This window comes from Corvus hawaiiensis, chromosome 3, assembly GCF_020740725.1.
Source record: "Corvus hawaiiensis isolate bCorHaw1 chromosome 3, bCorHaw1.pri.cur, whole genome shotgun sequence".
NCBI lineage: Eukaryota > Metazoa > Chordata > Aves > Passeriformes > Corvidae > Corvus > Corvus hawaiiensis.
Genome location: NC_063215.1, coordinates 832,319 through 848,707, shown reverse-complemented (window position 1 = coordinate 848,707; position 16,389 = coordinate 832,319). Strand labels below are relative to the sequence as shown.

Below are 16,389 nucleotides of genomic sequence, written 5' to 3'. Positions count from 1 at the left end.
CACGCCTGGCTCGGATACAGGTGGGAAATAAATGGGGATCAGCTGGGAAATGGACCCAAAGCACACACGGTGTGCCCGCCCATGCCTCTGTTTTGGGATGTTCTGGTGGCTCCAAGGGATGTCCTGCGCTCAGTGTTGGGCTGCAGGTGCTCCAAGAGCACAGGAGTGTCTGTCCTGGAACTGCTGGGGCTGCAGGGGTAGGTCTGGGTGTTGCAGAACCTTCGTTCCACGCAGGAATACCCTTGTGCAGGATTCCTCTGCGTGTCCCCGCGTTCCAGTGTCTCCCTTTCCGGCAGGTTGGGAAGGGAAGCAGGCGGATGGACATTCCAGCAGCCCCCCAAACTCCACGTCCAGCTCCTCGCCCTCGGTGAAGCTCGAGAACTCCCTGCCCGGGCTGGGGAAGAAGCCGTTCCCGAGATCCGACAGGCTCCACGCACGTAAGAGATGGATTTCCCTGCTTCTCCAGAGCTTTGCCTGCTCCAGGGCCAGAACAAAAGCCTGAAACAGCAGAATGGAGTGAAATGTGATAACTCTGTTGCTGAGGGACTCTGGAAGGCACTGCCAGTCTGCTGGGAATTGGGATAATTCAGAATGCCATCTTCAAACCAGCCCTTCCCAGTCCGCATCAGCCGGGCCTCTCCGAGTTCCCAGCTGCTGGAGAGCACAAAAGGACCTGCATTACTTACGGGCTTTTTAATGTACCTACACACCCTGATAAGATGAAAAAGGAAAAGAAATTCGTTCCTGGATCTCCTCCATCCCTCAGGCCCCGCTGGATTTGGCCCCCAGCCCTTTACTGGAGCCGGGGCTTTCTCGGCCTCCCCGGCCTTCCTGGTTCCTTTTGCATTTTCCAAGGGTGGGATTGACCTGGTGAACTTAGGGATATTCTTACAAAGTCGTGGAATGTCCTGAGTGGGAAGAGACCCACAAAGATCATGGAATGCAGCTCCTGGCCCTGCCCAGACCCCCCAACAACCCCAGCCTGGGCATCCCTGGCAGCGCTGTCCCAACGCTCCTGGAGCTCTGGCAGCCTCGGGGCCGGGACCATTCCCTGGGGAGCCTGGGCAGTGCCCTGCAGCCTCTGGGGGAAGAACCTTCCCTGATCTCCAGCCGTTCTCTCATTCTGAGGTCTCCATCCCAGATCGTGCCTCTGGGGAGAACAGGCACTGCCACAGAGCAGCAAAGTCCAAAAGAAATCCCCAGGAACAAACTGACCTTAACTGGAGACTTAAACCAGAAAAGGAGTTGTAGAACCCTCCTGAGAACCCTCCTTGCCAGGCCCCAGGCAGCCAGGGTCCCAGGGAGGTGGGCTGAGTCGGTCTGGAACGTTCTGTGCCTGGATCTCCAGGCTCTGTTGGTCGCTGTGTGTGCAGAGGTAAAACCAGCGGCGGGGTGGCTCCCACGGTGGCACTGCCGTGCGCAGGGACCCCGAGGAGGGCGGCCCAGGGGTGACCCAGCTGTGCTCCCTTGCAGGGCAGCTGAAGAGAGCCCGGTGCGCCGAGATCGACGTGGAGACGCCGGACTCGATCCTGGTGAACACCAACCTGCGGGCGCTGATCAACAAGCACACGTTCTCCGTGCTGCCCCCCGAGTGCCAGCAGCGCCTGCTGCTGCTGCTGCCCGACGTCGACAGACAGGTACGGGCAGCCCCTGGGGCTCCGGCACAGCCTGGGCATTCCGGCCTGCAGAGGGCAATGCCAGGTGGAGATCCCGTTCCTGTTGTGGTACCCTGGGTACCTGTGGGGGAGAGGGGCACGGGGTTAGGGGAGAGCGAATCCAGCTCCAGGGTGACCTCGTTGTGGCTTTCCAGGACCTGAAGGGAGCCTACAGGAAAGATGGAGAGAGACCTGGGACAAGGGCTGGAGGGACAGGACACAGGGAATGGCTTCCCAGTGCCAGAGGGCAGGGCTGGATGGGAGATTGGGCAGGAATTGTTCCCTGGGAGGGTGGGGCAGGCCCTGGCACAGGGTGCCCAGAGCAGCTGGGGCTGCCCCTGGATCCCTGGCAGTGCCCAAGGCCAGGCTGGGCATTGGGGCTTGGAGCAACCTGGGACAGTGGGAGTGTTCCCAAATCCTCCAGAATTGCTGTGAGAAATACCCCCACTCCTCCCCACCATGATTTTAGTGTCACCCACCGAGGCATTGCTTTATTCTGGCCGGGGGGGTTGTGTGACAAAATCCGGCCTCCACAGAGCCGGGCACAAAACCTGCTCCCTTCAGCCTCCAGCCTGGCCCGAGCACAGCCGGGCTGGGGCTCTTGGGTTTCTCCCGAGTGAGCCCTAGGCAGGTTCCCGAGGGATGTGAGCAGTGTTGGGCTCGTGCTGTGCCCAGGGACACTGGCCCTGCCAGCAGTGACCCCCGGCGGTGGCCAGCAGGTGACCCCGGGCTGTGGCCAGCAGTGACCCCGGGCTCTGTCTCTCGCAGGTGGGGGCCGATGGGCTGATGAAGCTCAGCAGCTCCGCGCTCAACAACGAGTTCTTCACCTCGGCTGCCCAGGGCTGGAAGGAGAGGCTGTCGGAAGGTAAAGCCTCCCCACACATCCCCGCAGCTGGGGAGTGGCTGGGGAATGCCTGGAGGATGTTGCTGGAGAACCTGGAGCTCTGCAGAGACTCGCTGCAGGCTGTGCAGGCAGGGGAGCCAGGCAAGCCCAGCACGGGGGGGCTCAAGGCAGAGGGGGCTGCAGAAGGAGCAAATCTCTGGAAATGAGAAAAGCAGGAGAAACGTGTTTAAAATCTTCTCAACTGACAGCAGAGCTGGGGCACCTAAACACAGACACTGCTGAGGGGGCAGAGAAGGGAAATTCCATTCCAGAGCAGAGCATGGTGTCACCAGCACGGGGTGCTCAGTCCTTTGAGCCAAACTTTGGATGTTCAGATGAGATACTGGGGAAAAATTTTTCCTTGTGAGGGTGGTGAGGCCCTTACGAGGCAGCTCAGGCCGTTCCCTCTCCTCCTGTCCCTGTTCCCTGCCAGCAGAGCCCGACCCCCCCGGCTGCCCCCTCCTGTCAGGGACTTGTGCAGAGCCACAAGGTCCCCCCAGAGCCTCCTTTGCTCCAGGCTGAGCCCCTTTCCCAGCTCCCTCAGCCGCTCCTGCTGCTCCAGCCCCTTCCCAGCTCTGTTCCCTTGACTGCCTCATTGCCCTGGAGCAGCCCCTGGGGCTCAGGCTGGGGCCAAGGGCAGGTGCAGCATCCCGGGCTCCTGGGACACACCCAGCTGGGCCCGTGCCCCATTACCCACCCCTTTCCTGTCTCAGAATTCCCCCTTCCATTCCACAGGAGAGTTTACCCCGGAAATGCAGCTCCGAATCCGGCAAGAAATCGAGAAGGAAAAGAAGGTGGAGCTGTGGAAGGAGCACTTCTTTGAGAGCTACTATGGGCAGAGGTGAGAGCTTGGCTGTGTCCTGTGCCCTGCCTGGCCAGGGGCTCCTGCTGGGGTTGGTCCATCCATGAACGTTGGGTCTCATCAGTCCTGGAACCTGGGGGAGGTCTCTGGCTCCAACTGGTTCCAGGAAACCGGGAGATGCCGGCGGGATCCAGGTCAGGTGTGAGGTGTTTGCTGCCAGGATACCTCACACTTCGACCAGTGCAGGGTGTCCTGGCACCTCACACCTCTTCCCCTCCTTGCTTGGAGCCACCCCCACGGTTCTGCTGGAGCTGGGGCTCCGGAGGCCCTCGGAGCTGTGGTGGCCGAGCGTGCCCCACCTCAGGGTCAGGCCCTGCATTCCCACATCTCCCATCCCACACACCTGGTTAAACCCCCAAATCTGCAAAGCTTTTATTCTGTGCCTCCTCTTGCTTCAGGATTTTCCATCCTTTGGGGTTACAGGGAGGATTTGGGGTTTCTGAGGGTGTTCCTGAGAGACCTGGAAAGGAGCACACGCATGTAAATAACTGATCAGGAACTTCTAATCCTGCTTTGTGCCAGGTTGTCGTTTGTCCTCACCCTGCCAACCGCTTTGCCTCCCATCCATCCAGAGCATTTGGGTTATTCCTGGCATTCCATGGTGTGGTTGGGATGCTGTGGGCGAGCCAGGGGCTGCGGAGTGTCCATACAGGCTGTAGGAACAACAACCAGGCCGGGAGTGCAGCTCACAAAGAGCTTTATCAGCCACCTGAGGCAGGTCTCTGCCCGTGGGAAGGTGACAACAGCCCCAGTCTCGGAGCATTAGGGGGACAGGGGACAGCAGGACAGCTGGAGGGGATGTGTGCAAGAGCAGGACCTCAGTTCCCTCCAGTTCCTAAGAACTTGTCTGGTGGGAACCAATCCATGGATTCACCAGACCTTCGTGGGGTCCTGTTTGGGGAAGAACTCCCAGTCTGACAAATCATTAGCAGGGTGGATGAAGTGAATCCAAAAGGACAAAAGTTGTCCCAGATACCACTCTGGGAATTAGATTCCATGTTCCCCTGGAGGAGATGATGGGACCCCTCTCAGAGTCCCTTCCTGCCAATGTCACCGTGTGAGCCGGGGTTGTCCCGTGCTGCAGAGGAGGCTGTGGGGGCTCAGACAGGGAACATTTGCTGTTGCCCAAACTCACTGGATTTGCAGCCTGGAAAATTGGTGTCTGGAACAGGCCTGGAGCTACCCCGTGTTCCATGCACTGCATTTAGCTGGGTTTAATCCTCGCTGCTGATTTCTGTTTCCTGTGGAAGGATTATCAGTAGGGAAGGTTCTCCATGGCTGTGGCACAGAATTGGGTGTGTGAGACATTTATTTAGGGAGTTTATTCAGAGAACCCTGCCGCCATTTCCCTGAGGACAGGATGGTTTTGCAGGGATGTTTTACCAAGCAAAGCCTCTGTTTTCCTTGGCAGTTCTGGGCTGAGCCCCGAGGAGTCGGAGCGGCTGACGGCACAGCCCGAGGCAGAGCCCGCCCGGCCCCGCAGCCCCCCGGCCCCACGCCGGGAGCAGGGCACGTCCCCGTCGGAGCCCAGAGCACAACCAGCGCAGGGGGCAGCGGCCAGGAGAGGAGCGGGACAGGAGGGCACAGAGGACGCGCAGCCCAAGGCGGCCAAGCCCGCCGAGGCCTCCCCGGACCGACGGGCGGCGAGAGCCGGCGACCGCTCCGGCCCCGTCAGAGAGAGAGTCCACGGAGAGGCCCTGCCCCAGGAACCCCAAAGTGCTGCCAGCCAGAAGCCAGAGGAGCAGAGGAATCCCAGGCTGGGGAAGGAGGGGCCAGGGAAGGAGACTCCGGGTGCCCCCAGCAAACCAAAGAGCCCCGAGGCAGCCGAAGGAGCGGCGAAGGTGCAAAGCCCTGCGGTGGCTCTGGACATGCAGGACAAGAAGCCCCTCGGTAGCCAGGCCATGGAGGTCAGTGTGGAGGCCCACAAGAGGAAGTCGGAGAGCAGGGAGGAGGCTCCAGCCAGCCCCGAGAAGAAGCCGCGTGTGGCGGAGCCCTGCCAGCACCACCAGGCCTTTCGGAACCAGCCCTTTCCCGGCGCGGGGCCGGCCGTGCCGCGGGTGCCCCCGCTCAAGGTGAGCAGAGCAGGGACAGAGCCCGGCCCGGCCTCACGCGGGGCTCAGCCAGGGCTCCCACCAGCTCACCAAACCCCAAAGAGCTCTGGGTTGGAAGGGACCTTGGAGCCCATCTCACCCCACCCATGCCACGGGCAGGGACACCTCCCACTGTCCCAGGCTGCAGACAGGGAGCTGCAGAGGCTCTGCAAGGCCGTGAGGTGCAGCCAGGAGAGCAGGCAGCTGGCAGGGGGGGAGACCCAGGGCCAGAGGAGTGAGTGCCATCCTCATCCAGAGGAGTGGGTGCCATCCCCTGCCGCTAGCCCAGACACCGTGGGTAAAGCCAGCCCCTCTGGCAGCACTGCAGTCTGGTTTGTAGTGCAGCAGTGCCAGGGCAGGAGCAGGGACAGAGCATTTTGGGGAACACCTCGGGACCAGAGGCCCTTTGGCTGCTGAGCCTTTGCAAGAAGCCACCTGGGAAGGAGGAGGGGAATGGGCCCCTGCTCGGGCAGGCAGGGGGAGGCAGCAGGACAGAAGTGCTCTGGGGTTTGAGAGCCAGGCCGTAGGACCAGGCAGCTGCTGCTGAACCGGCTGCTCTGGGGCCTCAGGCAGAAGCTGAATTCCTATATTCCTGTGTGTCCTTGGAATTCTGCTCCCCTGTTAATATCCTTTTGTACCAAAAGGCTGCAAACTCAAAACTTTAAAAGCAGCTCATCATTGTCACCATGTTAATAAGAACAGCACAAAGGCAGGAAAGCATCAATGAAATTGTCAGTGACACAGAACTGGGGAAACTGGCCATAAAAGAGGTGAGGAATGTCATGCAGGAAGGAGGGTTGGCCTGCCAGGGCAAGAAAGGTGGGATTTAGTTTACCAACAGAGTGAGCTGAAGGTGATGGTGAATAGCTTCCCTTGAAAAGCAGGGGAAAATGGGGACAGACATGTCCCCAAGACGTGTCATTCCCCAAAAATGAAGGGGTGAAGTGGTTGATCAGAGCTCAGTGGATCCAGCAAGGTTTTTATGGGTACGGAAAATAAATGTAACCTCAAATAAACTCCCTGAGATCTCTGCAGGGGGAACAGGGGAGCACCAGGCTCGGTGCAGGGCTGAGCACATGGGAAGAGCAGACACAGGGAAAGTCAGCTGGAACATTGGGGTAAAGGTTTTAGAAGGAAAGAGTAAATGATTGGCATTTTTTCTCCAGCTCAAGGGGTTATTATGGCTTTGTACAAAGGCACTGAGGAGACAAATGATGGGTGAGCCAGGGGGAAGAGCAAGGCTGAGTCAAGCAGGATGGTGACACCTTTCAAAGGGCAGAAATCACATCTGAATAATGGGAAACAGAGGAACAGGGGCTGACAGGGCTGGGGGCTGGATCAGCCCTTCAGGGAGGGAGCCTGAGGTCTCTGGGGTGATGCTGTGTGATGGTTCTCCCTGCGAGGGACAAGCTCCACTCAGGGCCACGGGGTTTGTACCACCCTAAAACTGCTTGTGACAGTCGGGCACATCTCTTGTCTCAAGGGAGGGACAGGAGGGGTTTCTCCAAAGGGATTTCTCCACAGCCACAAACAGTTCTCTAAGATGAAACTGCAAATACTTAAACCTGTGGCTCGAGCTTTCCCTGTGTCTCAGCTGTGCTTTTCTCCTGCTCTGTTCCAGATTCCCGTGTCCAGAATCTCCCCGATGCCATTTCCTGCGGGCCAGGTCTCTCCCAGGGCACGTGTCCCCTTCTCCCTCAGCAGTCTGGGCAGGACAGGGGCCAGGACCTTGGCCGACATCAAGGCGAGAGCCCAGCAGGCCAAGGCTCAGAGGGCAGCAGCCGCCGCCGCCGCCGCCTCGGCTGGGGGGGCTGTGCCGGGGCCTGGCCCGGGCGGGGGGAGACCCCCGGGCAGGGGGGGAGATGGGAGAGACCCCGGCGGAACCACCCAAACTGCAACTGGAGCAAACGCACTGGAACTGGCAGGAACTGGAAGCGGGGGAGGTTCGAGAAGGTTTCTTCCCCAGGGCCCAGGGCCCCGTTCCCAGGTGGAGAGCCAGGCGGAGCCGGGAGCTCCTCGCCATCCTCCTGGAGCACAACTACAGCCAGGGGCCCCCGTGGTGCCCCGAGCCCCCGGCCCTGCGGCAGCCCCGGCGCTAGGGAACGGTGTGGGGGCCACACCGGGGTCCCCACACGCCGGCACTGGGGACCAGGCAGGGACAGCCCCTCCTGCCCCGGCCCGGGGGCCTCCGGCGGCCAGGAATGGACCCAGCGGCGCCAGCGGAACCCCGGGAGCACCCACGGCCTCAGGAGGGACCGGCTCTGACCTTGCCAAAAGCAAAGCTCCTTCCCCTCTGGTGTCCTCCCTGCCACCCGCAGGCCCCGGAGCCCAGGCTGGAGCTGTGGGCGCGCCCGTCCCACCCTCCAGCACCTCCTCAGTAGCACCCAGCCTTAAATCTCCTCCCGGTGGGGCCCTGCCCAGAGTGAGCTCCAGCATTCCTGCCAACAACCCTTTGGTCACCCAGCTGCTCCAAGGCAAGAGCGTCCCTCTGGAGCAGATCCTGCCCAAGCCGCTCACCAAAGCAGACGTGAAAACTGTCCCCGTGGCTCCTCAGGAAGAGAAGGGGGCAGCAGCTCCCGGTGCAGCGGGGAACGGTGCTGAGGCGGGGGACAGACCATCGAGTTTGCCCCCACAGCAGCTCGGGAAGATCTGCAAGAACAGGCCTCTGCCTCACATTCCAAGGACCTTCCCATTGCCCTCGGGAAAGGCCCCCAGTCCTGAGCAGCACCAGTGCCACGAGGCGCTGAGCAAATCGACCCAGGAGCAGATCCTGCAGACTCTCATCAAGAAGGTGCAGAGGCAGAACCTGCTGCCCATCCTTCAGCCCTCGCAGCTGAACCTCCCACACTCAGGTTTCCCAGTGGAAAACAGCTCCACCAGCCAGAGATTCATGCTGGGCTTCACGGGCAGGAGGACGTCCAAGCCCGCCATGTCTGGGCACTACCTGCTCAACATCTCCACCTACGGCCGCGGCTCGGAGAGTTTGAGGAGAGGCTTCTCCCTGAACCCCGAGCCCCGCCTGGGGCTGAGCAGCCCCGCCGACGGTGCCAGGGCAGAGTTTGGGGAGTGCGAGGAGATGGGTGGCCAGGGCAGCAGCAGCGAGGAGGACGCGGATGACGAGAGCTCCGGGGATGAACGGGAGCACATCGGCATCAAAGAGGAGCCATGGGCAGCGCAGGGGTCTGGGCAGGGGGAGAAGGAGCAGGGCTCACACGGCACCGGCCCTGCGGACCCCGGCTCCCTGGGGACCAAGGCTGGCAAGGCCGAGGCAGCTCCGGCACCGCCGGCAGCCGGCCCTAAGGAGAACACGCCGGCGCTGGACGGCCCCGCGCTGGCCCGGGACCTGCTGCAGGCGGCGCAGGAGCAGATGGCCCACGCCATGAGGGGCAAGGGGCACGGCAGCACAGAGCTCTTCGGGCCCCCCGCCCCGTCCCCGGACTCGGCGCAGCCGCAGCCTCCGCTGCTCCCTGCCCCGCACCCCCCGAAGCTGCCTGGGAGTGCCGGGACGCAGCTCCTGGGGCCCAGCTACAGCGGCACAATAAACGTCTCCACCTCGCCCGACATAGGCCAGGGCTCACTCGTGACCGGGCTGTCTGAGTGCAACCAGTTGGCCAGCTCCATGGGCAACGTCATGTCCTTCTCCGTGACCGTCACCACCATTCCCACCGGCCAGGCTGTGAACTCCGGCGGCCACGGGCAGAGCCTCCCGGTGCAGCCGTTCGCCGAGGACGGCGGCATGGAGGATCCCCCTTCCAAATGTTACTGCAGGTTGAAAGCCATGATCATGTGCAAGGGCTGTGGTGCCTTCTGCCATGACGACTGCATCGGCCCCTCCAAGCTCTGTGTCTCCTGCCTCGTCGTGCGGTAACAGGGGCGGCACGTGGGGAACAGGACGGCTTCCTCCGGGGGCTGCTTTCGGAAGTATCTTGGGAAGAAACAGGAATTTTACTGCCTTGCACAAGAGACACGTTACTGAATCAGGAATACAGAGTAGAGTCCTTCTTTCATTAACGAAAGAGCACCTTCTTGTACAGGGAGTCGAAATTGCGCTCGACTACGTGAATTGTGACAAGAGTTTGCACTTAAGGAATTATGTAAATATGCCACATTATTTTGTTTAAAGATATTTTTTCAATCTTTTAGGAGATAGTGTTTGACTTGTACTGCAGTTCCAGTAACCCCAGCCTGCTCTGAGCATGTTTGCTGAGCTCTGCTCTCCCCGGGGGATCCAGCCCATAGCCCATTGTTGGTCTTCTCTTGGCAAACGGAATGGGATAATCAGAGTCCGGCCGTGTGTGGTGATGGAGCACCGAGGCAGGAGCCCTGAGCAGGCTCCCTTGGCTGCTCCCAGTTCAAATCCCCGGGAACGGGGAGGCACCACCGATGGGGTGCCAGCCTTTCCATCCATTGCCTTTCCCCTGTGACCTGGCTGTTCCCACAAGGCTCCTGGGCTGTGCAATACGGGCTGGTGTTCCTGGTTTGCAAACCCCTCTTCTCCCAGTAACCGAGCTGAAGGGAGGTGGGGTCTGGCTGTGCTGCTGGTGGAACTGCAAGAAGGAGCTGTACTGACCATGGGGTTGGGGGTCACCAGAACAGCTCAGTCTGGGTCTGTGGGTGTCCCACCAGAGCAGGGGTCACACAGCTGTGCTTGGCCTGGCAGGACTGGGCAGGAATCTGCTCCTGGGCATTCCTTGGGAGCTGCCATCCCACGGCCCAGAGCCAGCTGCTCTTGGGACACGGGGGCAGGTGAAGGGCACGAAGCATCACTCTTGGTCCTGGCGTGCTCTGGGAAGCGTTTTGTGCTTGTCCAAACACCCCCATGGTCAGACATCTCCAGTCTCTATCCAAGATTTTGTATTTTCTGGGTGTAGGGAAAGGCAAATGAGTGTCAGCCTGGGCCCTGCTGGGCGGCTCTTTGTGTTTGGAATACCAAATTGGGCTGAGCTCAGCTCAGCTGGGGCTCAGCTGAGGGAGGGGTGCTGGGGCAGCCCCTCAGACCTGACCAGGGACATGGCTGGTGACACCTGTACTCCCTGTCAGTTCCTGGATTCCTTCACTTGGACTGATGGAAATCAAAGCACAGCGGCCCCGTGTTCCCGGGAGCTGAGGATGCTGATGGAGCACGAGTCACTCGAGGGCTGTTCCTCTGCCGGGGCGGGTGGGGGCCTTGCTGCACCCTGGTCAGGGAACAGAGCTATGTATGTTTGTGATGGAGAAGCACTGAATTCACTTTTAATCCAAAGGCCTTTTAAAGCTGAAGCAATATTCCCACAGCAGTGGGGCAGCTGAGTGTGCATGGGGTTCTCAGCCTTCCCTTCCCCTCTCCTTGGTACTACTGCTCCCCACCCCTTCTCCCCAGGAACCTGGCACTGGTGGTGAGGAGCAGAAGTAATTCCCTGGGTGATTTTCCAAGGAACAAGTGGTGTCCAAGGCTGCCAGAGCTCCAGGAGCCTTTGGACAACGCTCTCAGGCAGATTGCTGGGGTGTCTGTGCAGGGTCAGGAGTTGGGCTGGATGGTCCCTATGGATCCCTTGCAGCACAGCATATTCCATGACTGTCATTTAGTTGGTGATGATAAGGAAAAGGGAGTTGCAGACTTGATCCCGTGGTAGCAGGAGCGTTTCCTTCCCTGCCCAGGGAGTGCAGCCGCCTCCAGAGCAGCAGGCGCTGCAGCATCACCTGCTCTGGGTTCCGTCATCTTAAATTTATTGCGGAGCAGTGACCCCCACTGTCGTGATTCCACATCACTGCTCGAGCATCCTGTGGTGAGGAGGATTTAGGGATTAGAAATGAACTCAATTTTTTAAATCTAAAACTGAAATCTCAATAAATTGCACAGGATTGTCCCCACGAGCATCTCACACCCATGGTGGTGGTGGTGGTGGTGGTGGTAGCCCGAGAACCCCCGGCCTGTGCGTGTTCCTGCCACTTCCCGCTTCCAGCTCTTGTTCAGGAAGAGGAATTCCTGCGTTTTTGTAAACCTGCGGACGCAGTGTGGGCTGGTTTGGAGCTGAGAGCAGGATCTGTCCATTCCTCCCTCAGGCCTCACCCAGACAGGAAGGAAGTTCCTTCCTGTGATCGTGGACAGACACTTCCATTCCTGGCTGGGACAGCCCGGGAGAGTCCAGTGCGCAGTTTGGTCCTGGTTATGCAACTCACCGAGTCGTTCTCAGGGGAGAGGGAGGGGTTTCGCTGCACGCTTGGGTCACTTCTGGTCTTGCCTTGGCTCCTCTCAGGGTGTTTTTCCAGGCTGCTGGAGAGGGAGAAGCAGAGGATGAGGAAGGACCTGTGGCCCTGAGCACTCACAGGCGTTCCAGCTGCTGCAGCTGCCGCTGGAAAACTCTTCCAGAGCTCCCCTGGCGTTTCCCAAACCGTCACCGCCCTGGCTGTGGCTCCAGCTGGTTCCTCCCGTTGGATTTCCAGCTGTCCTCTGCTGAGTGTGGATTGGGGTTGCTGTGCCCATTCCCTGGCAGCGCAGGGAGCCGCCGTTCCCTGAGCCATCCCATGGGAATGTGCCCATCTGGCCTGGCCATGCCAGGAGGGGCTGACCTGGGGTGGGACAGTCGGTGATCCTGGATGTGGAGGTGGCCCCAGGCTGGTGTTGGCCGGGGTAGGATCGTGTTGGTGACTCGGGAGTTCACACCTGTCAGTGCCTTAGTTCATTTCATGGATCAACACTTTGCTTGGGCTACTTTTCTTCCGTTTCTTTTTAAGGAAATCGATTCTCTCGGTGCCCACCTGAGGTTTGAGCACGCTCCTGGTGCAGCCTGGCGGAGCATCTCCGTGGGTGAGCAGAGGGCACCGAGTGTGAGGGAATTGTTCGGGATAACGGGCTCAGTGTAATAATCCCTGAGGTACTCCCTGGAATAGGGACAGAGCCCTGGAAGTTTCGCATGTGCTGCAGCTGGGTGTGGGATGATGGGTTTCAGAAGGGGGAATGCTGCAGCCTGTGCAGTTCCTGGGGTGGGATCAGCCTGTCCCACTGCTGAGGCTCCTTCCCATCATCCGCCCTTCCCACAGACAGTAAATCCACCTCCACACGGGATTTATAATAAAGGGATGTCGTGACGGGGTTTAAAGCATTAGACTGTGGTCCCCCAGGAGGAATGAATTTAACAGCACTGCAGGGAATGGTGGCATCAAAAATCCGGGATTTCCAGAGCCTGATGTCAGAGTGTTTGTGGCAGGGAAAGGAACCTGAGTAAGGGAAGAGGGTTTCAGTTTCCCTTTTCAGGACACAGAACTGGAATTGGAGCCTGACCAACGCTTCGCTTCCCAGCCCCAAACCCCATGGACACCGGAGGCGCCAGCGCGGCTCTGGGGGCTCAGGTTTTGAGCCAGGGGGGCAGCAAGGGAAGGCATTTTACCGTCCCTCCTGGAATTCACAGGAAAGAGGAGGTTCCAAGCAGTTGCACTGGTTGGGGAGTTGGATTTTTTTTGGTTGCACAAAACAGCTGCTGGAGCAGCAGTTCCTGGTCAGGTCGTTACTGGGAGGGGCGCTCAGGAGGGATCCTCAGGAGGGAGGCAGCAAAGACAGCCCCGGGCCGGGAGGGTGGAGCGGGTTTGGGGCTTCTCTCCTCCGGGGAGGCTCAGGCCGATGGTTCCTGTGACCCACGGGAAGGTCGGGAGAACAGGACCGGGCTGGGGTTTCCCGCTGCAGGATCCCACAGCGGGAATGTGGGAGGGTCCCGAGCGATCACTTTGATTAGCACAGATCAATCGCGGGTGGGCAGAGCGCTCCGAGTGCGGCTCGGGCGGGTGCCGGGAGGGAGCGGCCCCGAGCGTTCCTCGGTCCCTGGGTTGTTTTTAATGCTTACGTTTGCTATTCGTGCAGAGCGAGTCTAAGAGCTTACAGTAATATATTTTAAGTAATATATATTTTAGTATCTGTAAAGAGCGGGCAAAGGAGGGGTTCTGAGGTGGTGACAGGGTACCGGAGGGCAGTTCCTCGGCCAGGCCAGCGGGGGTTACTGCAGCACAACTGAGAAGATTCATTTCCTGCCGTTAATGCAATAAAAACGGGAATTCTCACAAAGAAGCAATCCAATACTGTTTCCCAGAGGCTTTTCCTGTGTGGACAACAGGCCTGTAAACACAGTTCCAAAAATTCTAAACCTTTGTCTTTTGCCTTTTTAAAAGGGACTTCGATTGGGCTTGAGGGTCTGTACAGCAAAATCGAGGTGACACCATTTGAAAATGTATTTTTACACAAATAATATAGAAAAAAAATCATATTTTACATAAGAATTTTAAGTATTTGAAATATGTGTATATATATACTGTATGTACTTCGTATATGTTTTATTTTACATTTTCAATGTATTAAAAAGTATTTGAGCTGGTTGGATCTGAGATGTAATAGTGTTTAAAAACACAAAACCAAGGGAAAGGAGCCTGGGGGGAGAGCGGGTGGGAGCTCTGCAGGGAAGCACAAGCCCAGAGCAAAGGGCTTGGGGAAGGTTTTAGCAGTTTGAGAGCCTTCAGACACTTCCCAGTCCTGTGTCCTGCCTGTGTTGCCGTAAATGGTTCTGTTTTCCTCGTGACCACCTGGAGTGATCCACGTGGGAAGACCAGGAGCCGGGATGGATCCTCCCCACAACGATGGCCCTGCACAGCCAAAGCTGCTGCAGCCCTGCTCGGCCAAACCCAGCCCAGAGCGACTGGGTTTGCTCCAGCCCTGGAATGGGAGTAAATGGGGGGGTTCTCCACAGAATCATTTAGGTTGGAAAAGACCTCCAGGCTCATGGAATCCAACCTTTGACTGACGCCAGCCTGCGGGAGCCTCTCGTGGTGCTTACAGGGGATTCAGACACCAAACCTCCATCAGTGATTTCAGGGGAACTCCAGCAAAGCTGGGGATTTCTTCACTCTGCAGGGCTTTTGGTGAAAATCTCCCTGCAGAGGTCAATGCATCTTGGCAGCTGTCAGAATTGAATTCCCATTGGGAGCGGGGTCCCACCAGGGCACTGAGAGCAGGCTGAGGGGTCTGACCAGATGCAGCTCCATGTGCTGCAAATCCCAGCTCCTCCTGGAGCTCTTCCTTGGGCCCAGCAGCCAATCCCCCAGCACTGGGGGTGCCAATCTGGGGAGCAGGAGGAGACCCCTGGAGCGCCTGGCCCCAGGCTGCACCCAGCCAGGGAACACAGTCCCTGCTGAGGGAGGGTGGGGGCAGATTGGAGCCCAGAGGTGGCTGCACCAGCCCCATGCCCTGCTCTGTGAGGCCCTTGTTGGCTCAGGTGAATCTCAAATGACATTTATTCCATTTAATCCAGTGAGTGTTCCGGGATCCTGTCTGTAACCCAGAGCTGGGTGCAGCAGTTCTGCCCCTGGGATGTGCAGGGGAGGAAATGAGGTGGGAAAAGGAGCAGTGTGAACATATCAGGGTCAAAGGTACAAAAATGACCCCTGGAAAGGTGTGGAACTGGTACTTCTGTCCTTGATTGTTGTTGGGATGTCCTGCAAAGACAAACCGTGGCACCCAGCTGTCAGAGCTGCTCTGGGCAGGATGGGGACTTGAACCACCCCTGCACTGAGAGGAGAATGCGGGGGCTGGGCAGGGCTGTCCCTCCTGTGCCTCCGCTCCGTGTCCAGAGGGATCCTGCCTTCATCCCAGACCTCCTCATCCCAGCTGCCTGCCCCACCTGCAAAGCCACCTCACACCTGAGAGGGAATGACAGCCTTGAGAGTTGGTTCCTATTTAAGGTACATGGGTGAGATAAAATATAAAATGGCGAAGTGTTGGAGCTGCTGCACTTCCGAACAAACCTCCCGTATTCCCCTGGTACTGCTGCCCCTCCCAGCCCTCCCCTCCCAGTGCAAAACTCAACTGAACTGGTCTCCTTTGCCTTTCAGTTCTGACTTCTCTGATGGTGCATTGCGGATTTTATAGTGGAAAAGGTGGGCTGAGAGCTTTTTACCTTTGGAGGGCTCTGGGCTCCTCCAGGCCTGATCCTAGGGATGTGATCCCCCGGGCAGTGAACGTGCTGCAGCTACCACAGCTTCCTGCGGGCCTGCTTCCCAGTGGATGGGATTCACCTGTCCTGATGGGATGGGTGCTACCTTGAGCCTCACGGACACAGGTTTTAATCTGGTGTCCAGAGGCGTCCCAAGGATGAGCTCACAAACCGACTCCCTAGCACTTCCAGACCACCTTATACAATGTATAAAATTCCACCTTAGCATCTGGCACAGAGGGGGATCCGAGGGCTGCTCCCAACAGCCCATTCCCAACCTGGCACTGGAATACCCGTGCCCTCAGGACATGGCACCAGACAGAATCCTTCCCCGTGGCTCATGTCCTACCGCGGATTCTGTTCCTCCCACAGCGCCGTCTCTGGAAATGAACGTGCGATCCCGTGGTTCCTCAGCACACGGACAGACACGCGTGTGTTTCAGCGTCATGGTCCATCTTCTGCTCTCTGAAACCATTTGGGCCTCGACTCCTGCCGATGGGGGTTTTCAGGGATTTCCTTTTGCTTTCCCCCAACAGCGAACTGCACTTCCCTGGCTTTACAAGCCGTGGGCATCTGTTAAATTTTCTTTTGGCACATTTTAAGGGGACAACTTTGGTTTACTACTCAGCCTTAATAAAATCTGCAGTCCCCTCACTTCTTGGGGTCCCAAGACACTTCAGGAACATGGAACTGTATCAAGTGATAGGAACTTGATTTCCCTTAAATGGAGGGATTCAGGGAAACAGGTGTGTAACCAACTCCCCTGATTTCTGACAGGAAAACTCCAAATGCACTTAACAACTCGGTAAAATCATCAGCACTGAGGAATGTGCAAGAGCTGGGATTTCTTTTCCCTGAATACATTAAAAGTATCAACAATTCTGTATTTTAAGTATGGAAGGGGTTGGAGGCCTGCCAGTGGGAATAATCCACCCCAGCCCTCAGG

At 58.4% G+C, this 16,389-nt stretch overlaps 1 protein-coding gene across 2 annotated transcripts in view; it reads left to right on the top strand.

Annotated features, from left to right (window-relative positions):
- ASXL2 (ASXL transcriptional regulator 2) overlaps positions 1-13,837 on the top strand; it is a 66,528-nt gene extending 52,691 nt beyond the window's left edge. For both annotated transcript variants that reach the window (XM_048296734.1, XM_048296733.1), the window contains 6 exons: positions 297-437; positions 1,474-1,637; positions 2,424-2,520; positions 3,274-3,379; positions 4,812-5,472; positions 7,112-13,837. In XM_048296734.1, the coding sequence (XP_048152691.1) occupies positions 297-437; positions 1,474-1,637; positions 2,424-2,520; positions 3,274-3,379; positions 4,812-5,472; positions 7,112-9,358 (3,416 nt within the window). In that variant the 3' untranslated portion in view covers positions 9,359-13,837. The remainder of the gene's footprint in view (positions 1-296; positions 438-1,473; positions 1,638-2,423; positions 2,521-3,273; positions 3,380-4,811; positions 5,473-7,111) is intronic.
- Positions 13,838-16,389: the final 2,552 nt, after the last annotated feature.